Here is a 26346-nt window from a genome sequence, read left to right on the forward strand (position 1 = left end):
AAAATATGAAAATAATGTTTTTAAGTAATTTTTAAATGTGATAAAAATTGCTCAATTTATTCATAAATGGATTTCCATGATTTTTCTAGGCTTATTTATTTATCCAAAAATTATGAAATTTGTTTTGCCACTTAGTTAACATGTAATGAACATGTACTAAAATTTTGAGCTCAAATAGAATAAGTTGATTTATTTCATAATTTTGAATTAAATAATTAATTCATAAAAACAAATAGTAACCTTTAATGATTTAGGTTTTTGTTTGGACTTTTGGATTGAGTGATGACCTCGGGTCGTTTGTTGTTAATGATCCTTGGCAGTTGATGTATGTGTTACGAAAAAGATATAGTTTGTTTGACTTGCAACTGTACCGCGAAGGAAAGTTGTATTCAAATTATTAACTTTGCATCCATCATCGAGCATCATATTTCGTATTCTGCATTATGTTAAACATGGCATTACTATTACGTGTAGTGAACGAAGGTGAACACGTGGTAGTTAATCAAGTCATGGAAGAAGTTTATCCGTCTGTTGAGGTCGGATCGAATACTTGTGAAACGTCGCAGGAATCGAACTTTTCCGTCAACGAAGGCAAGCCCCGGATGCATACAACCCTACCTTGTATTTTATAAATTAATTTTGCTTTTGCTTTCTGTTACTGCATTAAGTGATTAGGAGTTAAGTAAAAGCCTAATTGGTGCATTACCACCGTTGTTATTCCATATTTACCATATTACCTGTTTTAAACTCGTATATGCCTAGTTTTGCTTAGCTATGCGTAGAACGATGAAAGTCGGGTGACTACCTGCCATCTGCTAGTTTTAAATGGAACATTGGTTAAATATGTTAGCATGTGATATGGGAATGTGGAGTAATAAATCTAGACCGGGTGGACTCGGTGTGTGTGAGCCACAAGACATGGAGGTCTTGTGAGCGGGTTCTTTCCGCCTATGTTGATTAAGGCACGTCCGTTGTTGAATTGCATGAGGTGAGAATTTGTAGTACTAACCACATACTCCGATAAGCCTGAACTTGGAAATTCTATTAAGAGAATGGCTACTCGCGCACTGGGAGTGGAGAGATGGCGAGAATAGCGTGTACCCTTGTGGCTGGAATGTGGCCGGATTTGAGGTATGCTGTATTCTCGGGTGGTGCGGACCCATTCTTGTTTTAGAGGATCTAAGGGTAGGTTGATATATGTGAGTCGGGGACCTGCATATGTCGTGTGGTCTGGAATCCCCAGCTGGGCTTAATCGGTTCGAATCGTCGTTGCTCCTCGGTTATGGAGACTCAACTCACTGTTCATCATCGTAGAATTAATAACCGGAACTTGAATAAGGCTTGTGAAGGTGCTGAATATGAAGTTTCATGATCCTAGTGCAGATCGTGTCAGCTTTGTATATAATTCTTGAGAAGTTTTCTATATAAAGAATGTTGTTAAAAGAGCTTTTACGCAAAAGAACTTTGATCATTGTTAAAGCTATACCTTAAATCCCTGAGCCTGCATTACTGAGTTTATCAGTTAATATTTTGGATAAGTCTTGTTGAGTACTTTCGTACTCAGGGTTTGTTGACCCCTTGTTGCAGGTGAGCCTCATGAGCAGATCTGTTTTGGATCGTGCTGCATGACTATCGTTTGTTCTGACGATGAGAAGTAATGTGTGATCCTTGGGCAGGATGTTTATTTTGGGTGTTATGTGTGTATTAATTATGCCACTCCACTACTACTATGGTTTGTAATAATTAAAGAACTTAGTTTGTAAGGTTTGAAATAACTGGTTTGTAAACTATGTTATCATAAGACTTCCGCTGTTGTTACTCTGGTTTTGATATTTGAATAAATGTTGTAATACTGTAATGACTCTGTAACGTGATCCTGCTCAGAAATCGTGGATGATTCGGGGTTCCCTGAGGACACCCGACAGTCTTTTTAAGTTATTGGAAACATATGCATAAATGTCAAAGGTCGTCGGACAGTGACAGGTGCATGTGGGCCCTATAACTTAGGAGGTTCTGCCACATGTATGCACCCACTCCGATGCTTCATGAGCCATTTTTCTCACTACCTGCTGTCGCTGCACCGACAGTGCAAGATACTGTGGTTCCAGCATCTGTTGTTATTCCGCCTGTGGCAACAATGAATGACGATGAGGAACCTATTCTTCAGGATCCTATAGATCCTATTGCCACAAATGAGGGGAGCAACAACAACCTCAAACAGAAGATGTGCCAAATGTGGAGGCCTCTAGAAGGTCTCAAAGAGTTAGAAAATCTGCTATTCCTACTGACTATGAAGTATGCAATACTGAAGAATTTCAAATGGAGGATGATCCCACCTCATTTGAAGAAGCCATGAGAAGTGATTATTCATCAAAGTGGTTTGAAGCCATAGAAGATGAAATAAAATCTATGAATGCCAATAAAGTTTGGGACTTAGAAATAATTCCTAAAGGAGCCAAAACAGTAGGTTGTAAATGGGTCTACAAAACAAAACTTGACTCTCAAGGAAATATAGAGAGATATAAAGCACGACTTGTGGCAAAAGGCTTTACGCAAAGAGAAGGGATTGATTACATTGAGACCTTTTCTCTAGTCTCATGTAAAGATTCCTTCAGAATTATAATGGCATTAGTGGCATATTATGATTTAGAATTACATCAGATGGATGTAAAGACAACATTCCTCAATGGGGACTTGGAGGAAAATGTTTATATGGCACAACCGAAAGGTTTTGTCATGGAAGGAAAAGAATGAATGGGATGCCACCTAAAGAAATCCATTTATGGATTAAAACAAGCTTCAAGACAGTGGTACTTGAAGTTTAATCAGACAATAAGGAATTTTAGGTTTAAAGAGAATGTTGAGGATAATTGTGTCTATGCAAAGTTTAAGAATGGGAAGTTTATCTTCCTTGTCCTGTATGTGGACGATATCTTATTTGCTAGTAGTGATGTCAGTCTACTACTGAAGACAAAGAAGTTTTTATCCTCAAAATTTGATATGAAAGATCTTGGTGAAGCCTCGTTCATTCTAAGGATCGAGATTTATCGAGATAGAAGTAAAGGGGTGTTAGGACTGTCACAAAAGGCATACATTGAAAGGATTTTAAAGAAATTCAGTATGCACAAATGTAGTCCCTCACCTGCTCCTATAGTCAAGGGCGATAGATATGAGGATTTTCAAAGTCCTAGGAAACAATATAAGATCGATCAAATGAAAGCGATTCCATATGCTTCAGCTGTCGGAAGCTTGCAATATGCTCAAGTATATACGTGCCCTGACTTGGCATTTGTTACCGGGTTACTTGGCAGATTCTAGAGCAATCCTGAAATAGAACACTAGAATTAGTAAAGAAAGTCTTGCATTATTTGCAAGGAACGAAAGGCCTTATGATGACGTATAGAAGATCTAATTCACTCCATATAGTGGGATATTCAAATTCTGATTATACGGGAGATGATAGAAAATCCACGTCTGGATATGTATTCACTCTCGTAGGGGAGCTATTTCATAGAAAAGCTCAAAGCAAACCGTCACGACATCGTTCACAATGTATGCCGAGTTTGTAGTGTGTTATGAGGCAACAGAGTAGGTGAACTGGCTAAAGAAGTTCATACCCGGTTTGAAGGTGGTTGACGACATCTATAGACTACTTAAGTTATACTGCGATCATAATCCGACAGTATAGTATGCTCACAACAATAAGTCAAATGGTGCTGCCAAACACATTGACATAAAGTATTATATTGTGAAAGATAAAGTCTAGGATCATGCATAAGTCTTGAGCATATAAGTACTGAAAAGATGCTCGTGGATCCGCTTACAAAAGGCTTTATCACCCAACGTGTTCAGAGAACATGTAGCTAGCATGTGTTTAAGGGAAAGCCTAAAATTCCTGGACAAAAGAAGGCCCAAAGTTAAGTATCTATTTTAGAACAGAGTGTGTGTTGTAGCTATTAAATCTATCGGCAATTGACCGTGACTATGAAACATGCTCTAATGGAATGAACAAAAGTAAATGATATGAAATTGAAAGATAGTAGTGAGATCAAGGGGGGGGGGAATGTTAGTTGATCTCCACCAATGGCCTATTGGGCCCTTGGATATGCGCCCTGATCGAGGGCGCCTAACCCTAATATGGTTGGTGACCCTCTGTCGCACAGCACTATAAAGAGAGGTAGGGATCAGGGCTCTAACACGAGGTTGACCGAAGCAACCGTGACCCACCAACAGCTAAACCTAACCCGATCTAAAGAGAGTGCTGCCAGCGACGGGAAGACCCACTGTCTTCGTCGTCGTCGCCTCTGCATCGCCACTACTACGTTGGACTCCACCGCGCCGAGCTCCCACGACACCGGCGTCTAAGCCGCTGCGGCGCCATGGACCGAATGATGACCTAGGGCGAGGTACATCAACAGTTCCCTATGTAAGTAAGATACTTACCCTTGATCTATGTTTATAGAGGTACACTGTTTATGACAAGTGCTGCTACAAAATTAAACCACTTGATACATTTTGCTAACTGTAATCAGAATTTGAATTATATGTTTTATTTGGAATTTTCCATGCATGGCTGCAAAGTTTTGTATCATCCATTCATATTTGGCCATGTTTCGAATTTTAGGAGACTACATAAAATTCAAATAATTTTAAGCAATGAACAAAAAAAGGTAGAGCATGCTATAAAACTGGTTTTGTATTTTTTGAGTTAATACAAATTTTATATTATTTTCCTAATACTAAGTATTTTTAAATGCATATTTATTCTAGAAAATTTGAATATTTGTTAAATATTATTTCTATTTTTTGAAAGTTTAAATGGCTTTACTCGTTATCAATAGGGCACCATGTAAACGGGTTAATGTGGCGTTACATCAATTAAAAGTCACTTTTAAACTGTTTATTAGGGAGGTAAATTGGACGGTTCTAAGAGTGAGGGAGTATAAACAACCGATTTTATTATTAAGGACGGAAAATCAAAATTACATGGGTTAGATAGACTTTTTCTTTATTTCTTTCTTTTTGAGAAAGGATAGACTTTTTGTTTGTTTCTTCTTCCTCCTCTTTTTTTTAAACAGACTTTCTGTTTCCTTCTACCACTGAACCGCTCAACGTCGTCGAAGCATTAAAAAAAGAGTTTTTTATCCATACTATTACAATTCTGCAAGTTTGGAGATACAACATTATAATTCACCTATTTAAAGAACTGCCATTATAATTTCAACTTTCGTTCGTGCATGTCATTTTCAACGTCTTCCACGTACATGGGTCCATTGTCAGGCACGTATTACTACGGCAACACGTATGGGCATTAAGTTCTGGCCTCCTCCGTTAGAATAAGCCCCGCTCGTGGTGAAGGAGCGCTCGGCCACGGTGGCCAGCGCGCGAGGCGGAGCAGCGGCGAGCGCCCGCGGTGGCGTGCGTGCGAGCGGTGCGGCTGCGAGTGCCCACGCACCTTGAAGCGGCTGCCCTCCTCCTCCCCAGCGGCCTTGGACCTCGAAGCGCCCTGATCTGGTCTTAGGTCATCCACCACTGTAGGAGATGGCCGAGGACGCCGCCTGGTGGGGTACGGTACCTCGACGACATGTTTTTCGGCAGCCATGGCTTCGTGCACCTCGCGCGGGGCTAGGCGGCGTGTGCCCGTGGGCTCATCATCGACGCGCTTGCATGGATGCACCGCATCAGAGCGTGACCTCAGCGGGCTCAGCGGCAGCCTCGCAGCCCTTGAGAAGGATGGCGTAGAAGTGCATGGATTTTGGTGGCTACGCAGATGTTGCCCTTGTTGAGCTCGGCTTTTAGTTTCACGTCGTCGGTGCACTCAGGATCCTCGTGGGGATCTGCCCCACGGTCTGCGTCGGCACCGAGGGGAGACTCCTGGAGGACCAGAGCAGTGGCGCCGCGCACCATCAGTTCCACGAACCCGTTGGGTATCTCCGACCATGGGCAGAGCCTAGTGGAGGCCAAACTAGGCTCCGACCCCCCTTTGTCCGAGATAACTTTGCAGTACTAGTAAGCAAGATTGAGTGAAAAGATGTTACATCTCTGCACTAGCAACACTGCATGAGACAAGACTGAAGGAGCACTAGAGCACCAGCATTTCTTTACGTGAAGTCTGCACCTCATCTGTGGCACGGACTGCATGAGTGGCAGCGACTGCACACTACTCAATGTTCAAATGCCTATCCTAGCTTACTCAGAAATGGCATGATTGCATGATATGTTCAATTGGTGTGATTGATGAATTTTCTAATCCTCTCTCTCGTGTTTTAGTCGTGGACCTGATATACTCAAATATGGCACTAGTTTAATATTAGCATCAAATTTTAGTTGAGACTAAATTCGTAATGGTTCTACTATTTTAAATTATATTACAAGTCTGCTACTTTCTGACTAATAAATCTATAAATGTAATTTGGCACCCCCTTAATTTTTACTCACTGCTCCGGCACTGTCTCCGACTCCTTGGATGGCGTCGATGACCCAGCGTGCCGAATGACGCATACGCCATTGGACACATACACCATTGAGTCCCCCAGCTTCACATGGAACCACTGCAAGCATCTGCCCGTGTCCGGTGAGAGCCAGATGTCGCACGTCCTTGCTAGCCTAGATGCGCGGTGCGTGGCGTCGAAGTGGGCGACGCACGCGGGGCTAGTGAGTGACGCAGCGAAGCTGTAGGGCCACTAGGCCAATGTTCGGCGAGGCCGAGGCCTGAGGTCATGCACGGTCGCATTGTCCTCAACGCGCGGATAGGGGCGGGAGACAGCGGTGGAGGCTTCCCCGACCCGTACTCACCCGTACGCCGAACTGGTCGCCGACGTCGCGCTGCCCGCCGGCTCTCTACTCGCCGTGTTCGTTGACTGTGCAAGCCGCGCATGCCATCGTGGCCCCCACTACCAGGATACCTCCCACGCCGGACCCCGCCGCCGTGTCGAAGAAGTCGGAGAGCCGCGCTGCGCTCGCCTCGTCGTTGGCCAGTGACCTCAACTCGAGCAGAGCCTCCGACGGCAACCAGATAAGATGGGCGGAATGCACGTAGGCAGCCAGCGCGCGGGGGGATGGTCCTGCACGTAGCCATAGCCGGGCACGCGTTGGACGTGGTGGAGCGTGATGGCATGAGCGCCCCGGCCACCAGCCGCGTCCTCATCGGCTCCTGGCTGTGGGACTCCTCCCCTTTGTCGTGGGGTCCCAGGCGTCGCGCCCGTGGCCTGCCTCGGCGCCGCCCGCTGCGTGCTCACAGACGTCGTCGCGTTGCTGCCGGGCCTCAGGGCCAACGCGAGCGCGAACGGCTGAGTGTCGCGTGAGCCGACGTGCGCGAGCTCCGGTGGGGCGATCGGCTCCAGCTCGAGGACAATGTCTTCTATGACCTCGAGGACATGTCGGCGATGGCGGCCACGCTGCGGGGGAAGTGGTGGACGGACGAGGAGGGCAGCGGCGGCACCGGCCGATGGCGTAGCAGCAGCGAAGGGGCGCGGCGTCCGCGGCAACGACGGAGCAGCTCCGGCGCCGCCGATGTGAAGTGGAGGTCCGAAGCATGGCGAGGCGTTCGCGGGCGGGCTCTGTCTGACGGAGGAGGCGCGGAGTTGACGTGCGTATGCGTTCGTGTACGCATACCTGGTTGACAGTGGGTGCTTATACGCTTCAGCGTATAAAATGACGTGAATGAGAGAGATGTGAAATTATAATAGCACCGAATAAAAGAATTGTAATGACGTGTTTCTAAACTCGAACAATTGCAATGGCCTCGTTCCCAACAAAACCCTTAAAAAAAGCCTGGCCCACGGAAGGCCCAACTATTCTCTCCTCCATCCACAATCCTCCCCGAATCGCCGTCAGTCGCCAACCTCTCTCCCCTCCAAACCCTAGCTAGCTCCCCCAATCCCCTCTCCACCGAGATCCGATCTCGCCGCCCTTACCGGCGAAACCGTCGCCGCCATGGCCTCCGGCGGCAACCCCAACCCGACCGGCGCCCCCACCCAGCCGCGCCCACCGCATCAGCAGCAGCTGCCTCAACCGGGCGGCTCACCGGCAACGCCCATGACCCACCTCCGCCCTCCCTCCCTCGCCGGCTCCCCCTTCCAGGGCCTCTTCCACACGCCGCCCACCCACAACCCCGCCTTCCAGATCCACATGGGCGCTTCGTCCTCGCCCCAGACTCCGCTCATGGCCGCCACCGCAGGCTCGGCCAAGCGGCCCCCGCAGAAGCCCCCCGTCCGGCCCCCGGCTCCCGGCTCTACCTCGTCGGCCGCGGCAGCCTCGGCGGCTGCCGCGTACAAGGCTGCGGCTGCGGCGGCGGCCGTGGCCAACTCCGGGGGCGTCGACCTCACCCCCGCCGCGCGGCGCAACAAGAAGCGCAAGCTCCCCGAGAAGCAGCTACCTGACCGCGTCGCCGCGCTGCTCCCAGAATCCGCGCTCTACACGCAGCTGCTCGAGTTCGAGGCCCGCGTGGACGCCGCGCTTGCGCGGAAGAAGGTAGACATCCAGGAGGCGCTCAAGATGCCGCCCTCGCTCCAGCGCACACTCCGCATCTACGTCTTCAACACCTTTGCCAACCAGGGGCCGCGCACCATCCCACCACCCAAGAATGCCGATCCGCCAACCTGGTCGCTCAAGATCATTGGTCGCGTGCTGGAGGATGGCGCCGAGCTGGATCCTGCCAGTGTTGTGCCCAAGCACAACCCAGTGTACCCCAAGTTCTCCCAATTCTTCAAGAGGGTGACGATAGCGCTGGACCCGTCTCTGTACCCAGAGAATCCGCTCATCATCTGGGAGAATGCACGAACAGCTGCCCAGCAGGAAGGGTTTGAGGTAAAGAGGAAAGGGGATAAGGAGTTTGTTGCAAACATCCGGCTGGAGATGAACTACAACCCTGAGAAGTTCAAGCTGTCACAGCCGCTTATGGAGGTGCTTGGGGTGGAGGTGGACACTCGTGCACGAGTGATTGCTGCCCTCTGGCAGTATATTAAGGCAAAGAAGCTTCAGAACCCAAATGATCCTTCCTTCTTCATGTGTGACCCTCAATTGAAGAAGGTGTTTGGGGAGGACAAGCTCAAGTTTGCAATGCTGTCACAGAAGATATCTCAGCATCTGTCTGCCCCACCACCCATCAACTTGGAGCACAAGATTAAGCTGTCAGGGAATGGAGCGCATAGCAGTGTTTGCTATGATGTGCTGGTGGATGTTCCCTTCCCGCTGCAGAAAGAGATGATGGCGTTCCTTGCCAACACAGAGAAGCACAAGGACATTGAGGCCTGCGACGAGGTGATATCTGCTTCGATCAAGAAGATCCATGAACACCGCAGGAGGAGGGCATTCTTCCTGGGTTTCAGCCAGTCCCCAGTGGAGTTCATCAATGCACTGATAGCTTCCCAGAGCAAAGATTTAAAGCTGGTCGCCGGCGAGGCGAATAGGAACATTGAGAAGGAAAGACGTGCTGACTTCTATAACCAACCATGGTATGCTCTCTAGCTGACCATTGTTTTTTTTCTTACTTGAGCATTATATTATATGGATCCATGTGCTGATGAGATCACTTTTGTGCCACAATTAAATAGGGTTGAAGACGCCGTTATAAGATACTTGAACCGCAAACCGGCTAATGAGGGCCCAGGTGGTGGCGCTGGTGGTTCTTGAGGCGTGGATTTCTCCTAGTGCTGTTTTGGTGTAGAAACAAATCTGAAGGGCAGGCCTGGTGCAGTGGTGAGAGCTGTCTCACTGAGTCACCAGGTCGTGGGTTCGAAGCAGCCTCTCTGCAGATTTGCGGGGGGAAGGCTTGCCTCGTTTTTTCCCTTCCCCAGACCCCACTCATGTGGGAGCCTCCGGCACTGGGTCTGCCCTTTGTATTGCTAGTAAAATTCAGACGTATTAGCAAAGAGATTTATTCAGTGTTGTGAAAGAATGTTCAGCCTAGTCGTTGTATGTTGTGTTCTATATTGTCTAACTATTGTGGAGGTATAATGCCAAGTGCTGAACTGAACCATAGTGTTGCTTGGTGTGGCCCTGAAAATAGTAAGCCTAAATCACATTACAAAAAAACTGGAATACAGGAGTATGACAGTCTAGCTTTTCTTTGATTCCTTGAGCTGGAAGAAGCTTTGAGGTGTGGTTGCCTTTTGTCAAGGACATTTTCTATCTATTCCAGGATCTTCTTATAAGCCATATTACTCTTTTCTTTAAGAACCTTTTGTTTTCAGATAGTAGTTCTATGATGACCTGGTCTACGCATTATGTTAATAAACAATCGCATTCTGATGCAACATTTCAAAGCATGACATTTACAATTACTTTTTAGATTGTGTCTGCAGTGGGCAGGATGAAGAATAATCTTTCAACATATCTGATGATACTGATGCACCTGCTAAGATTCAAACCAATAATGTTATCCAGACATCATCTGATTACCTGCCAAACAGACTGTGTCTGTTGATGAAAGCAGGTACAAAATCCTCTTCATCTGGATTATATTACAGTTACTATCTTCCACTACAAGGTTTCTTTTCATGGTGTAACCTCAGTTGAACAAAAATGGTGATGCTTTCTGTTTTAGTTTGTCTTCTCTGCCTACCCTACCCTTAGTTCTTTTTAAAAAAAGTAACATTAGCACGATAAGCTTTTTTGTGTTCATATTGAACCTTTGGTTTGAATGCGACAATGCATACATATGTACTAAAGTACTCATACAACAACAGCGGAAGTTTTATTCCCAAGCAAGTTAGGGTAGGCTAGGGATGAAATCCAACAGAGCAGACTAAAAAAGCAGGGTGGTATTAGTAATATTGATAATAGTAGTATTGATTATGGTAAATCGGCCATGTATATACTTGATTCAAGTGGTTTCGGATAAAGTTTAGCTTTTCAGGGGAATCTTTTATATTTATTTTGACCTGTAGCTAAGTTCAGTCAAGCCAACCACATACCAATTCAGGTTTAGTTTATCTGAGCTCAAGTTCTAATTTTGTTAGTGCTCTGCTCTCAAGTAGAATCCGAGCCCATCCTGCTTGGGACTAGAAGCGAATTTGTTTTGCTCTCAATTCAAGCCAAGCTGGTTTAAGCCCTTGGCTTGTTTACACTCATTGTTACATTCACCAGCATGATTCTTTGGTTCTTATTAATCCTCAGGTGGACCACCGGTGTTGGTCTAATCATTTGCTCCAATACATGTTCTTCATGTCCACTCTGATTTATTCAAGAGAAAATGTCTGCTCTGATTTTTAGTCTTGGTTTTCAATTATCCTCTCTTGTGAAGTTTTATCAACTGCATCACTTCTATTTACTTAACCATTACGATTCTAATGATGGTATTGATTTTGCACTAACATTGGAAATTTGGAATGTACACTCTTCTGGACTGGCCTGTTGAGACAATGACAAACAACTGCACCACAGTCCCAGCCTATGCAAAAAAACATGGACCATGTTCAAACTTGAAACTGCATTAAAGTATGTGTTGTAATTGTAAGTGGTGTTGGGGATGGGAGCATGCGACACTCATGTAAGAAGCATTAATTAAACAGGAAATAGAAGAATGCTGGTTCATTTACGGATTATTTGGTTGGTCAAGTCACATATATTGATGGGAGACAGACCCATTTCAGGCATTACCACTTGGCACACATACCACCAACTTAGAAATATCTTTATTGTGTTTACATGCTGCTCGTCCAGAATCCTGGGTTGCTAAAATAACTTATGTAGAAGGGGAGGTGAAATCTTGCTGTTGACTTCTGCTAATTAGCTTGGACTTAAGACAAATCTTGGAACTGTGGACAACACTAGTACTAGAATACATAAGTCAGCAACTTCAGGAAGTAGATTAATCCAGCAAATTACCCCATAATCATTTCCTTGAAACACCAATTAACTCTGTTAAGCATAGTACATATCTCCTCAAATTGACCTGTTGTCGTAATGACCATTTGATAGCCTTGAAAACTCACTTCTTTCATGCTGTCAACTACTTAACTGATTACCATAATTGTGTTTCTCTTAAGTTCAAAATGTTCTCGGGCACACAACTAGTCTGCTCATTGTATATGTTCTCTCCCTAGCCCTGCATATCATTATGCATGGTTTCTTAAAATTCTATTCTTCCGTTCAAAATTAGATGGTGTCCACACCGAGGATGGATCATGCAGTCGGCATCCAAGGCAAGCATAAAAACCAATGCAAGTTGGCAAAGTTACTTAATCAAAAGCATAAAACAATGCAAGTTGGCAAAATTACTTAATTTGCACCTCAGTGTATCCGTCCCTGTCGACTCTGCCGTGGTCACGTTTACTTTTCATCTGCAATAACATGAGATTTAGCCTGTGTGATTGTGTGGACGACGATATGTATGATCTCACTATCTCAGTGGTGTAACAAAGTGCCCTCACATTCTATTCATGTATTTAATAAGTATATGTAACAATTTAAAAAAAAGTAGATATTTTGATATCTAGCAGTTCTGTAAAAAAACAATTATCCCAGTTATTGACATTAATTTCATACCTTCACACCGGAACCCTAAAAAAAAACAAAATTTTTTGTCATGTCGCACAGTTGTCCTACTCGTATACTTCTATAACATCTTGGTTAATTAACCACTGATCATGTGCATAGGCGGCATCGAACACATGCATCCATGGCGCCGTTCGCTGGTCTGGCTGAAAAATACTGTTCCGGCTGAATCGTTGTGAGAAAAAAATACTGTTCCGGCTGAAAAAAAAAAAGCTAAACACGTACGGGTAAGCCGAACAGGGCCAAAACACATAAAACCATTGCAAGTTGGCAACGGCAGTCTGCGTCTGCACCTCGTTATCTCCGTTTCGTGCTGGCCTTGTTTGACACTGCTTCGGTACTGAGTACTATGGCAGACTGGCAGTGTGGTGGAGTGCCGGTGCGTATCATAACGGACTGCTGAGTACTGTGGCAGACTGGCAGTGTGGTAGAGTGCCGGTGCGTATCATAACGGACTGCAAGAAATGGGAGGCTCCGACGACCACGCCCGCCGGACGCTGTCCCTGGCGTGGACGGTGGGCGTCTAGCTGGCCACTTGCGCTAGCGCACCGCCGGGACGGCAGCGTCCGGCGCCTCCTCTTCTCCCTCGGCGACCTCAAGTCTGGCGCCACGTCCCGCCCGAACGCCTCAGGGGTGCGCTCAGCCGACGTCACCATCGACGCCTCCCGCGGCCTGCGGACGCGGACGCCGAGCCGGCCCTCGTTCCCGTCGTCGTCTACTTCCACGGCGGCGGGTTCGTGCTCTTCTCTGCGGCGTCCCGCCCCTACGACGCCTTCTGTCGCCGGCTCTGCCGCGACCTCCGCGCCGTTGTCGTGTCCGTCAACTACCGCCTGGCACCCGAGCACCGGTTCCCCGCGGCGTACGACGACGGCGTCGGCGACCCTCCGCTACCTCGACGCCAACGCCGACTCCCTGCCGGCGGCCCACGTCCCCGTCGACCTCTCCAGCTGCTTCCTCGCGGGGGACAGCGCGGGCAGGCAACATCACGCACCACGTGTCGCAGCGCTGGGCGGCGTCCTCCGCGTCCGCGTCACTGCCCACGAACCTCCGCATCGCCGGCGCTGTCCTGATCCAGCCGTTCTTCGGCGGGGAGGAGGGAGGAGCGGACGGCGGCCAAGGTGGCGCTGGACGGGGTGTCCGCGCTGTCGGTGGCGGGGACCGACCACTATTGGAGGGAGTTCCTGCCGGAGGGCGCCACGCGGGACCACGAGGCCGCGCGCGTGTGCGGCGAGGGCGTCGAGCTCGCCGACGCGTTCCCGCCCGCGATGGTGGTGGTCGGCGGCTTCGACCTGCTCAAGGACTGGCAGGCCAGGTACGTGGAGGCGCTGCGCGGGAAGGGGAAGCCGGTGCGGGTGGTGGAGTACCCCGACGCTGTCCACGGCTTCCACGCGTTCTCGGAGCTCGCCGACTCCGGCAAGTTCGTGGAGGAGATGAATCTGTTCGTCCAAGAGCATAGCTCCACCAACACCAAGCGTGCCGTCTAGTAGTCTATAGAATTATGGCAGGCACGGTTTCAGTGGAATTTGATGTAAAACCAGTGCAAAACTGAATCCACACTCGGTACTTCGCCGTACATTATTTTTGCTGTGTTTCCGTTCACTCTCTACTTTCTCAATAAAAACGAGCAATTGGGCTAGTTCTTGTCATGCCACATTTCCTGAAAGGGGAAATATGAACCGTGTCGTACGCCGAGTGTTTCCATTCCATTGAGCAGACCTTCACAAGTGAAACAACTCGGCAGGCAGCATCTCGTTGCATTGCATGCGAAACCTCTATACGCGCATTGCAAACGCAGGCCGCAAGCGAATCTGCAAATTGAGACAGCAACGATCTAGGCAGCACTGGAGCGTTTCACGCTCTTCCGACTCCTTTTTTTTTTTCACCATCTTCTTCCTCCAACTGACGTTCTGGCCGCCGTCATGGCCATATGGGCACCCTCGCCACGATCTGACCCGGCCGCCGGAACCCTAACGCCGCCCTCCCACCCTTCCTCCCCCGAGCCCCGTCTAAGCCCGCCAGAGTTGGGGGGCAAAAGAGGGAGAGAGACCGGGGATGGAGAAGAATGAGAGGAAAAAGGAATATGAGTGTTGAGAGAGAGAGAGAGAGGAACACTGAGTGTCATTTAGCACTACTCATTGAGAAATACCGAGAAATACCGCAGCCGGCTATACATATCAAGAAGAGTTTGCATTGCATATCGCATAAGGTGTAAAGTCTGCAGAAACAAAGGTATTTTAAAGTTAAACTTCGGGTATTGATTTCACATAAAACTAACATTGTATGAACGACTGAAGGAACATCTATGAAGCAAGCAACCAAGGGACTGAAGCCCAGGAGAGTTTGCATGCAGTTCCAAATAGAGATATATAGTAAGAAACAGGGCACACTTCGATTACAAGTGCTTCACAAAGATGGCGTAAATGAGACCTTGAGCTTCTTTCCATTGCAGTTCAAAATAGAGGTGGTGTGTGCGGTCGATCCTAAAACAATGCTCGACCCAATCTTATTGGGCTGGAAAAAACAGAGAATAAACTCGTGTCAAAATGTTCCAAGTCAACAGGCAACAACACCAAGCACGGCTTGAGAAAAGGTTCAGCGGGCAACGGCCTTCCGAGCATTGTGTGGGAGGATGTTGTCAGGAAGGATGAGCTCCGGTGGAATCTCGCGCACCACCCCAAGCATCGAGTCGTACTCCTCATCTTTGTGCGCGTACTTCTTCCTCAGCATCTTCTCAAGCTCAATCTCGTCGAAGCTCTTGGCATTCTCGGCTGCATGGACCTGGGCTAAGTTTATATAGTTGGTTGCTGATTGGGCGATGAACACAATCTCCTCTTCTGTAAGCTTCCTTAGGAACTTGGCAGGATTACCAACCCAAACCTGATAGTGTCAAGAAACAGAAATTTCAGCAAGAAAATCACAAAAATAAGGATTCTTTCTTTTTTAAGAAAAATATGCAGACTTCAATATAGCATAAGCTTCCAAGTTCTGATCGTAACATGCCACTTGCAGAATAAACATGCCAACGACATTTTTGGGTAGTCACTCCCAATAGTAAAGTTAATCATTACTGCATAGATTTACGAAATTATGTTGTAAAGTAAGGCATTCTAAGCTTCTAGCTGTAATGTTCTCTGCAAAATACATGTGCTCCAAGTTTCTAAGCCTCTAACAAAACAACATTGGACTGTACTCTTCAGAGCAGGAGCATGCAGATAACTAAAATCTTCCAAACAAATTAGTTTTGAAGCTGGTAAAAAAAGAACGCACACGAACACTGGCATTGAACCCAAAAAAAGCAGATAAGTCTAAGCATAGTGCCAGACACTCTTTGTTTCTAACTGCAATTGTTCCTTGCCGGAAAAAGAATGTACAATAAGGTTCTATTCCAAATATTATGGTCTTAGTTCCATCTTAGTAGTATGAAGAACATTAGCTAATACTACTGTTAAATAATGAAATTCTTGCAACTAAATGCATATTGCTCATACATCAAAGTGGAAAATAGCTTGATGAGAACATAAGTAAATAACCTCTCCAGAAGGAATCCTTGTATTCTGCTTAACAAGAGATCCTGCGCCAACCATGCTGTGCTTTTCAATCACCACTCCATCAAGCAGAGTGGCACCCATACCAACGAAAGCTTCATCCTCAATGGTGCATGCATGTAATACAGCACTATGGCCTGTAAGAAATACAGTTTGGCCAGTTGTATAAATTTAGTCGATCATCCAGACAAAATGAAGCTCCACATTTAGCAGCAATATACAAAAAGGTTATTCACTGACCCACTGTAACGTTGCTTCCAATTATCGTTGGGAGGACCTTCCCGCTAAAGTTAGTTTTTGCAACATGTACAAGGGAATTATCTTGTATATTAGTACCAGATCCGATATGAATGCTGTTGACATCACCTGAAGACAAGAATAAAAAGCAAGCAAAATTTTACATGCACAGAAATTGAATTCAGATAGTAAATTATCCTACATGCACAGAAACTATATTGCATTCTCATCACATTGACTAGTAGTGATGGAGAATGTCAATCACATGATAACCCAGTCCTAGATGTATTTAACAAACCTCACTCTCCGACAACGTTGCTGATGTCCATCCAAAAATGAAACTATGTGACGCTTCAATAATAAATCATTGCAAGCTGTAAATTTCGAGATTGCTTTAAATTTGTGCAGATTAGCACAGTATACTCTTCCTCAATATTTGAATGCCAATCACTACGGGTTTGAATCTTATGGCAGTTATTTTTAGATGTACTAGCCAAAGTGAAAAACAAGTATACATTGAACACCTTCTCTTGGGTGGAATATTAACTTTTCAGTAACAGATTGTGGTGATGCAACAGGGCCTAACCCTGACAAACTTGAAACTGACAGAAAAATTGATAGCTACTATAATAAATCAAGTGATTATTTCTGAGTACACTTATTTCTTAGAAATATTTGTATATTTGGAAATCTAATAGCAGTTCACCTGTATGTATGATAGTGTCCTACTGCAGACAAAGAATTACTCTGGTAGTAAACTAAATGTTTCCCACTGCTTAGTTTCATTGGTATGTCGGATATACTGTGCGCAACATAGTATTCTGCTGCACAGCTCTGTGTTAACGACCATGACCACTAAATGAAAAACACCGAAGGAAACCATCATGACTACGAGCATTGCAGCTCAAAGAACATCTATCATGTACAAAGCATATTGTTCAAGGGTTTACCTCTCAATATGGATCCATACCAGATTGATGATCCATGCCCAATCTCAACATCACCAATGACTGCTGCACTGGGAGCAACAAACACATCTCTATGGATCCTTGGCTCTTTCTCAAAAATGTTCATGATTGTACGATGCCTTGAAACTGAAAATAGCATACAAAAGGGTAACCAACTAGTCAGCAACTAATGTCTTTGCATATCACAGAAGTCATAAGTGCATGATCGACTCTAAAATGATAAATGGAGTTAAGTGCAAAAAAAGGGCGTACCCAGTGCAGAGAGCTCCCGCTCTGTGCGGGGTCTGGGGAAGGGTGTCAGTGGCAAGCCTTACCCTCGCCTGTGCAATGCGAGGAGACTGCAACTCGAACCCGGGACCTTCCGGTCACAGGCGGTAAGACTCTACCGCTTGCACCAGGCCCGCCCTTCAAATGGAGTTAAGTGCAAAGCACTAAAAAAATCAGACACACATTCCTCATCATTGTGCCAACTGCCAAAATTCACCAGTTGTGCATTATTATGATGCTAGGGAAGAGAGAATTGCATACAAGATCACTTGAAACTGGAATGCTAGCTGGACATATTAACAGAAGATAATACGATTGTGTTAACCAATTCCTGTTGTACATGACTTCCACAGGAAAAAATAGTGACTGCAGTGGCAACATTTCACGAATGTGTGATGGCATTGGAAACAAACATATACCATATAAAAGGGGCATGGTAGTTTAATGTAAACAGTAAACGAAAAGCTCATTTTAGCTTTATTCAGATGATCAAACCACATTACGCATATCCATAGCTAATCCATCCTTCACGAATACTATTTCAGCTTTATTCTCCCCCTTTGGGCACAGCCCCAAGTGTGAGAACAACGAAGAACACGGTCGCCACTGAATCAGCCTGATCTGGCTCTAGCAGATCCTAAAAGACGAACAGCATGAACTGACCGATGGCATACAACTACCTCTGCGCCGCATCGAAATGATTAGACGAGGAGACGACCCATCCTTTGTGAGTAAAGAAAACAGCCACAGGGTGGGGCGAGGAGGCGGAGGAGAAGGGGAGAGAGACGGAGCGGGAGGAGGCGGACGCTTACCCTGCTCCTCGACGCGGAGCCCGCCCTGGATGGTGGATCCGAGGCGGTCCATGGCCTGCCCCGTGCCCCGGATCCACTTGCCCACCGTGAAGATCGCGCGCCCCAGGGTACCCATACCTCCTCCTGCTACTGCCGCGCGCGCTTCCTCCTCCGCTTGCTCGGATGGGTAGGGGCTCGCCGCCGGCCGCCGCGCGCGCGGCTGGGGTTTAATGGCGTCAGGAGGCGAGACGGGGGAAGAGAGAGAAGAGGATGCAGGAGGGCGAGGCGATGGCTGCCTGCGGCCGAGGCAGTGGCCACTGGACTGTAGGGGAGAGGAGGCCGGGCGGTCGATGGACCTCGGCCCTGAAATGTTGGGCTGCTTTGTTTGCTGTCCAGTTCCAAGATTTAACTAAAGGGCCTACATAATGGCCCAAACAGTTCAAGAAGGAAATGGATACAACTATGAGAAAATTTCATTTTACATCGATGAACCAGTGCCACGTTCTGAATTTTCTCATCGAACTTCAAAATTGGATATGCTGCCGCTCTCAACTCTTAAAATTGTTTAAATTAACTCCCTATCAAGTTAGAAGTGGTCTTTAAAGAATTTTTATATAATTAAAAAAACCCAACAAATACCTGATAAGGTTCTTAAAACCATGAAAGATGCCTCTAAGCTTCTAAAAAAATCCGAGAAAACTCTTTAGAGATAGATTAGGACATAAGAGATCTAGATAAATATTTAGAGCTCATAAAAATATATCTATAAGATTTCAAAGATTAGATTTAGCTCTAGGAAAATAGAAACACATTTAGGCAAATGTGGAAATTCCCAAAACATTCTAATTGATGTCTAAATGCATTTAAAAAAATTCTCCACAACAAAATATGTGACGAAATTAGCGAATAAAACATACATTTAATTCTAAATGCAATCATGCTGGTAGCATATTATGTTTTTGTTGTAGAAAGTTTTCAAAATGTTTCGACATTGATTAACATGCTTTGGGAAATTTCCATATTTTTATAGATGTTTTTATATTTTTTTCCAATGCTAATTTTTTGGAAGTTTTTAGAGACACTTTCATGATAAATATTGAACTTGGGTTTGTTGTATCCAATCTATATCCAGGGCTTTTCTCATAATTTTGAGAGGCTTAGAGATTGTTTACACTAAAATTTGGGAACAAGAACGTGGGAACTCGAAGCTTCCAGGATTGTGTCATCAAGGAATCGATTAGATGTGAATCGGTATCAGCTGATTTAGATGCGATGACAGAATTGGTTATTTTATAGATGACATTAGCAGACGGCGTTAATGGGCTATGCTTGAATGGCGCCAGGAAGATGTGTCAGACTCTACAAATAAGAAAAATTAGGGTCCAAGTTATTATTAAGTTAGGAAGTTTTCTTTTTGTCGGGGACCAATACTAGGGTACTCGAAGGGGAGAAGCTAATAACCATCAACGATTGATTCATCCGAGCAGTCAAGAGCGTGACTACACCTCTTGCTGGGCTCTGCCTCGTCCGACCCCCTAGGGTCAACTCCACCTCAGCTTACTCCCAAAGGCGAACTCCGTCTCGTTCGACCCCTGAAGGTTGGCTCTGCCTCGCCCGATGTCTGAGGGTTGGCTCCACTTCGACTGACTCCCAAGGGTGGACTCTGTCTCGTCCGACCCTCGAAGGTTGGCTCCACCTCGCCCGACGTCTGAGGGCTGGCTCTGCTTCGACTGACTCCCGAGGGTAGGCTCCGCCTCGCCCGACGTCCAAGGGCTGGCTCCGTTTTGACTGACTCCCAAGGGTAGGCTCCACCTCAGCTGACTCTCGGGGGTAGGCTCCACCTCGACTGACCCCTGAGGGTCGGCTCTACCTTGGCCGACATTTGAGGGCCGGACCCACCTCGCCCGATCCCTCAAACATGATTCCTAACATAAGTTCACGTCGCTGCCAACCACTACGTGCCAGAAAGTACCACTCAAGGTCAAACTTCTGGCATCGTGCAAGGAGCAGTCACATCTCAGCATGACCCGTCCCCACGACATGTCATTCTAGGGAACTCACATCGCCCATAGTGACAGACGCATGGTCATTATACCGCCAACTCCTTGCCTAACCACCGTCTAATGTCAGTCAACCGACGTTAGTTGACTGGCATAATACCGCTAGCACCCTGCATGGCTTTCAGTCGGGGACCCTCTAACCATTCCGTCCGCTCGGATGGGACGAAAGACAAGAATGGCGCACGACGCCCACACGTAAGCTGCAGCAGCCAATAGGACCCTGGTACGCCGCCGCTGCCATCACGATCTACAGGGTCAGCGGGACCCACGCAAAGAGGAGGACGGCGTACCTCTGGGATCCTGATTTTCTCTTTCCTTTTTCCTCATCCCTTCGATTGAAAACCCCTGCTGCCCCTTGACCTATAAAAGGGAAAGCATGGCATCCCGCTAAAGGGACGGCGAATCATCGAACAAACACACCGTATCACACCAGAGACTTGGGAGCTACCTCCCTCTCTCGCTAGTTTGTAACCCCCGACTACAAACTCAGTGCTAGTAAAGCGAGTAGCTCAAAATTGGATGTAGGGACATTAGGCCCAAACCAATATAATCCTTGTGTCCTCTTAGCACGCCTTCTGGGTCAGACACACAATATACAAATTTACTAGCCGGTGCTTACTTGAAACATCGATAGTTGGCGTGTTAGGTAGGGGTCTTTTTGCATGTCTCGACATCAACACTAGGCCTTGGATGGCTAATCGCAATGTCAGGTGGGTCCTAGGCGTGCGCATGTGTTTTGGGAACCTAGACTTCGTCATTATAACAGAGGAAGAGTTGGTGCAGTCTTTCGCTGCCACACAACCCCTCCTCTTCATCGGCCTCGACACAATCACTGAGGCGCTCGAGGAGCTGCAGCTACCTACAACGGAGGTCCACGCCCTTGAAAGCAACCAACCCCTCAGCCTCGACTATGGAAGGCCGCGCATCGTGGATTCGGTGCACGAGCGTCTCAAGCTCCACCACGACATGTGTGACACCCCCCATGCTTGTAGACGTGAAGAGCCCTTAGAACAACCTGAAGAGGATGTACTGGTCCATTAGGCCCAACAGGGCAGTGAGCCACACATTGCGGTTCCAGTGCATGAGCATCTCGGCCTCCACCACGACGCCCGCAACACCCTCAACACCTGTAGGCATGCCTGCAGCGATGCAAAGGAAGGGGCTAGCTATGGGTACCATAAACATCATGGCAGATGCTATGACAGCGGTGATGACCAAAGCCTGAGCCCCAACTTGATGGGACCTCAGGCCTTTGACCGACACACCCTCAAGGGCAAGGCAAAGCAGGACGATGATGTCGACAAAGGCGCCTCCAAGCCTCCCAACAAAAGGAAGAACAAGCGGTGGCGTAGGAGCTCGCTAGCGGCCAACGTCGACCACATGGGGGGTGGAAGCCTGTGGAGGGCACCCCGAGCCACTTTGAGAAGCTGCTTGAAGGGCCATGCCCGAACCATTGTTTCCCCGTCAAGCACCTATACAAGGACTGTGTTCTCTTGAAGCGGTTCTTGTCTGGAAGCTCTAACAAGGGGGGCATAGGACGAAGCCTAGCTAGACAAAGCGTGCGATGTCGCCCCCTTCCCTTGGCCAAGTATGCAAGGACCGCCACAAAGCTCTCCCCACCATAGGAGGGACTACACGTCATCACAGAGATACTCCGACCAGGCACCTACAAACTCGATGGTGAGATCTTCATCGATGCCTAGAACATTGAGCAGCATGTCACTTTTACCCCTAATAAACGTGCACTTCCTCTTATTATTAGTTTCACTTTTGAACTTCCCGGTCTTTTGTGACACCCAACCCCAACAAACGGCGGGGGGTCGAGCCTCACTCAGGGGCTAATAAGGACATATCTATCTAGTAGATAATCTCTATGCCTGCCCCTTTTCCATGATTAAGACTCAAAAGCAAAGTTTGCGGAAATAAACCCTAAGAAAAATTGGTCGGACCATAAGAAACCTATGCCCCAGCGGCTATAACGTCTTTGCTCACCAGCGTAATCAGAGTTTCTTTTCCGTACCCTAGGCTTTTGGGGCCTTAGGCATGGAAAGGGCCAGTATGCTTTAAAAATCTATCCACCTAGCAAACATTCTCAGCGCCCGACCCCCTTTCATGTTAAAACCAAGGAGCTAGGTTTACGGGAACATGCTCTGAGTATAACTGGTCGAGCTTTGGGAAACCTACACCCCAGTGGCTATGACACCTCTACTCACCAGCGTGATCAGAACTGGGTCACCCGCATCCCAAGCTTTCATGGCCTTAACGATAAAAAGGGTTGGAATGCACTAACTTTTTTATATAAAAAGGGGAGAAGAACTAAAAAGTTGTTTGCTATAACAAAATTTAAGAGCTTGTCCATTTATCATGAGTTCCTCGCCTGGTTTATCTACCTAAACTAAATTCTTGCACGGGATGTTCTCATCCTCTGTTTCCATAGGAAAACATTGTCCCAGTAGGTAACACAAGTCAATTGGATGGCTTGACCGACGCCGTGAAATGGGTAGGGAGCAGTAGGATGCCCCATGCAGGTTGTGCCAACCCCGTCATGAACAACGAACCTAGATCCCACTCAATCATATCCGGTAAGAGCTTTCTGAACCCATCACTCTTATCATCAAGGTAAAACCTATGTCCAGGTCGATCGAATGGCTCTAGGAAGATACCAGAAGATGAGCGCATGCCTATCCAAATCTTCCCCGTGAAAGATCCACCGAGCGACGGTTCGCCTTCAAAGACTATGGGCCGCCGTAGGTAAGTAGGATACAGAGCTAAACATGCTCCAATGGCCGCCGTAGGAGTTTGAAGGCTGGCCCACCTATGGGTTCACGGCTGCTCTAGGGCATCCTAGAGTGAGGGGAGGTTAAGGACGGGCCCACTAGTAGCCAATACCCAAAGCACACGGAGCACCTCGGGCGTCCCAACCCTCATTTCGAGTCTTGGATGATGCAGGGTCCATGGTTTTTCCCCGAAGAAAGGCATCGAGCCCTTGGACTAGTCAAATGGATCCAAGAACTATATGGACCGGCCACCAAGAATCTAGAGTCAGTCACCAGCTGACCTCAAACTAGGCTCTCACGAAGGGGATGTCGAGGCTCCACTCGAACAAGCCTGTTAACAACTCATCGAGCACCATGCTCCATCCAGCGAGAAAAGCATGGCACAGCTCAGCCCCTTCATTCTAGTGAATGGACGCATGAGGGACGACGATCGTAAGATGAACCAACCCCCCGACCGAACCCCTGCTACGCGTGGGGGCTCGGGGGCTCAGCATCACAAAGAGACTAAATACGCGGTTGTAGATAGACGATGAGTCACCTCTGACTGCAAAAACCAAGGGTGGGGTAACACATGAAACACAACCGACCCCTACCGAGCCTCACAAGGCTCAGGGGTTTGAGCCGCTCGACCCTAAATTAGGAGACCAGGGTTCAAAGGCCAACCCACAAAGGATGTGAGGTCGCCCCACGTCAAACAAGAGCCAAGGGAGAAAACACATATGAACCCTAGTGGCCTTCACCCGACCCACCTAGAAGCGAATAGGGTCATCTCAACCTTCTCGTTCAATTCTAGCTCCCAGCTAAACCCATAGAATCCCCATTGAGGGGGCATCTGTTGGAAGGCAGGTTAAGGAGCAGTGGAACGTCACATGAAGGCTCTACCGAGCCCGTCATGAACGACGACCTGGATTCCACTTGAACATACCCATTAACAAGCTCACTGAACGCATCACTCAAGTCATCAAGGTAAGTAACGTTAGCTCAACCCCCATGGTTGCAGAGACCATGGATGGGGCAATAATCACAAAGTTGAGCCGACCCTTGATCAAACCCCCGCTACGTGAGGGGCTCAATGAAAATTGGACTCACAAGGAGACCGAACACGCAGTCACAGAATGATAGCTCGAATCCTAGGGAGGGAGTACGTATGAAAACAAGAGATGATTTCTCCTACTAACCTCGGTATCCTCTCCACGATCTTTAGTGACACCTGACCCCAGCAATGGTAAGTGGTCGGATCTCACTCGGGGGCTGATAAGGGTATAAATACACCCTTTCTAAAACAGTCGTCGCGCCTGACCTCTTCCTCACAATAAATCTAGTGGCACGGTCTACGGAAACAAGCGATTGAGCATCGCTAGTTAGACTACGGGAAACCTATGCCCCTACGGCTATGGCACTCTTACTCACCAGCACAATCAAAGTTTCCTTCCTACACCTTGGGCCCCGTGGTTTTAACAAATGGAAGGGTCAGAATACACGAGCCCCTTTCCACACATAAAAAGGGCAAAAAACAATCTTAGTCAAACAAAACAAAAATGATAAGTTTGTGCGATAGTGCAGAATGGCCGAAGTTTGTCTGCTTATTACATGAACGATTACTCAACCTATCTAACTAACTAACCCCTCTGGGGTAGAACTGTGTCTTCCATTTTGTCCGTTAGGTCCCATGAAAGAGGAGCCACCATCGCCTCTATCTCATCCAGCTTGGCATCATTGTAGCTAGGCGTGAAGCCGAGGCTCATCGTCTCTAGGTCGATGCTGTCCCTATAATGAGAACGAGCAATCACAAAGGATTGGTGGACCTCGACGCAAAGGGCATCCCTCTCATGCTGGTGCACTCGTGCCGTGATATCGATGGCATGGGCCGTGAGCAAACTGGTCCTCTCCGATCGCACCACCTCTAGGTCATCATAGACCACTCTGAGGGTGGTGCTCAGGATACTGAGCTCATTGCTCTCTGCCTGAAGGTTCCTCCTTGCCTCGGTGAGGTCTGTGGCCAGCCCAGCAAAGGCACCCTTAGCCTCATAGTTCCAAGCTTGGCCTAGAGGGAGCCAATCTTCTGCTGTGCGTCATTGCGCTCTCAAAGAGCCTTGTCGCGCTCCTCGTGAGCCACACCACGCTCTGAGCGAAGCCTCTCCACGGTTTGGAGTAGTTCGTCCTGCTCCTTGCATAGCTAGATGACCACCGTAGCATCCAAACTTGCCTTCTCCTCCACGGCTGTGAGCTTCTCCTCAACCCCCAGCTTCAGCTCCCGTTTCTTCTCAACCTCGGCCAAAAGGTCGAGGATCCATCGGTGGGTCTTAGCGTCCTTCTAAAGCAGCTTATCCCTCTACCTCCTAACCTTGGTGGCCTCCTCCTTGTCCTCCCGCGACCTCATCGACAGAGCCTCGAATGCCCTCTCGGCCTCGTCCACATGTTGACGGGCCTTGGCCACATGCAATCAGAGACCGTTCGCCTCCTCGGCAATGGGAGTCAGCTCAGCCACCGTCTGCTAGGCAGCGGCAAGTTGGGCCATCACCTTCCCCCATAGCCGTGCCTCCTCGATGAGGCGGTCCTAGGTTCTCCTTTGCTCATGAAGGAACCAAGATTTCTCCTGGCTGTGAGTGATAAGGGACTAAAAAAAGATGATGGTCAGAACACAAAAATACATGAAGAAAGAAGAGGGTGAGTGGAGAGCAAGATCAAGTGAATACCTGGCTAGTGGGAATGATGACTTCGTGTAGGGCACCCCTGGCATGGTTCAAGGCTTCCAGCATGGCCACAATCCCCTTGTTGAGACTCTCCCGCTCCATGCTCTTAGTGGTATCATCGAGGGTGAAGAGTGTCGACGTTGGGTCCTGTGGATTCATCCACCGGCGTAGGGGCTCATCCCACGTGGGTGAGTAGCTACCCCCCGATGCTAGGGTCAGGGACGATTCCCTATTAGTCCTCTCTACCACCACCACGATGTCTGGGGACCCCTCGGCCATGTCCCCCTCCATCTGACCCACATCGGGCGCCGTCACTTGGGCCACCATTGGCGTAGGTCATGCCATTGCCTTGGGCACCGCCGCGGCTGCATCCGGCTATGTCTCGCCTATCATAGCTACTGCCACCTCTGCCTGCATCGGCGGGACCTCGATCGATAGTGTTGCACCTACCACGGTCGGTGCCACAAGCGCGGCCGGCAGCTCCATCCGCCCCATCGTCGGCGACGGTAT

The 26346-nt window shown here is 47.8% G+C and overlaps 2 protein-coding genes and 2 pseudogenes across 2 annotated transcripts; 3 read left to right on the forward strand and 1 right to left on the reverse strand.

The window, feature by feature from the left end:
• LOC136544618 (GDSL esterase/lipase At3g48460-like) overlaps positions 1–7293 on the forward strand; it is an 8873-nt pseudogene extending 1580 nt beyond the window's left edge.
• Positions 7294–7801: 508 nt separating this feature from the next.
• Positions 7802–9909, forward strand: LOC136547355 (SWI/SNF complex component SNF12 homolog). Its single transcript, XM_066539314.1, has 2 exons — positions 7802–9455; positions 9555–9909. Exons 1-2 carry the CDS (start codon positions 7936–7938, stop codon positions 9631–9633), a joined length of 1599 nt encoding a protein of 532 aa, XP_066395411.1. The 5' UTR covers positions 7802–7935; the 3' UTR covers positions 9634–9909.
• A 2713-nt stretch (positions 9910–12622) lies between these two features.
• LOC136544619 (probable carboxylesterase 18) lies at positions 12623–14450 on the forward strand (annotated as a pseudogene).
• Positions 14451–14843: 393 nt separating this feature from the next.
• Positions 14844–18621, reverse strand: LOC136542687 (gamma carbonic anhydrase 2, mitochondrial-like). Its single transcript, XM_066535225.1, has 5 exons — positions 18328–18621; positions 17231–17374; positions 16284–16409; positions 16029–16180; positions 14844–15375 (listed from the first exon to the last, which is right to left on the reverse strand). The coding sequence occupies exons 1-5, from the start codon at positions 18440–18442 to the stop codon at positions 15091–15093; spliced, it is 822 nt and encodes a 273-aa protein (XP_066391322.1). The 5' UTR covers positions 18443–18621; the 3' UTR covers positions 14844–15090.
• Positions 18622–26346: the final 7725 nt, after the last annotated feature.

This window comes from Miscanthus floridulus, chromosome 3 (assembly GCF_019320115.1).
Source record: "Miscanthus floridulus cultivar M001 chromosome 3, ASM1932011v1, whole genome shotgun sequence".
NCBI classification, from domain to species: Eukaryota; Viridiplantae; Streptophyta; class Magnoliopsida; order Poales; family Poaceae; genus Miscanthus; species Miscanthus floridulus.

Bases quoted from the DNA above. Each gene is read 5' to 3' on its own strand.
- LOC136547355 (XM_066539314.1), top strand. From the start codon at position 7,936: ATGGCCTCCGGCGGCAACCCCAACCCGACCGGCGCCCCCACCCAGCCG. The intron at 9,456-9,554 runs GTATGCTCTCTA...ACAATTAAATAG, and splicing joins GACTTCTATAACCAACCATG to GGTTGAAGACGCCGTTATAA.
- LOC136542687 (XM_066535225.1), bottom strand. From the start codon at position 18,442: ATGGGTACCCTGGGGCGCGCGATCTTCACGGTGGGCAAGTGGATCCGG. The intron at 17,375-18,327 runs GTAAGCGTCCGC...TGCTATTTTCAG, and splicing joins GCTCCGCGTCGAGGAGCAGG to TTTCAAGGCATCGTACAATC. The intron at 16,181-16,283 runs GTCAGTGAATAA...TATTTCTTACAG, and splicing joins TGGAAGCAACGTTACAGTGG to GCCATAGTGCTGTATTACAT.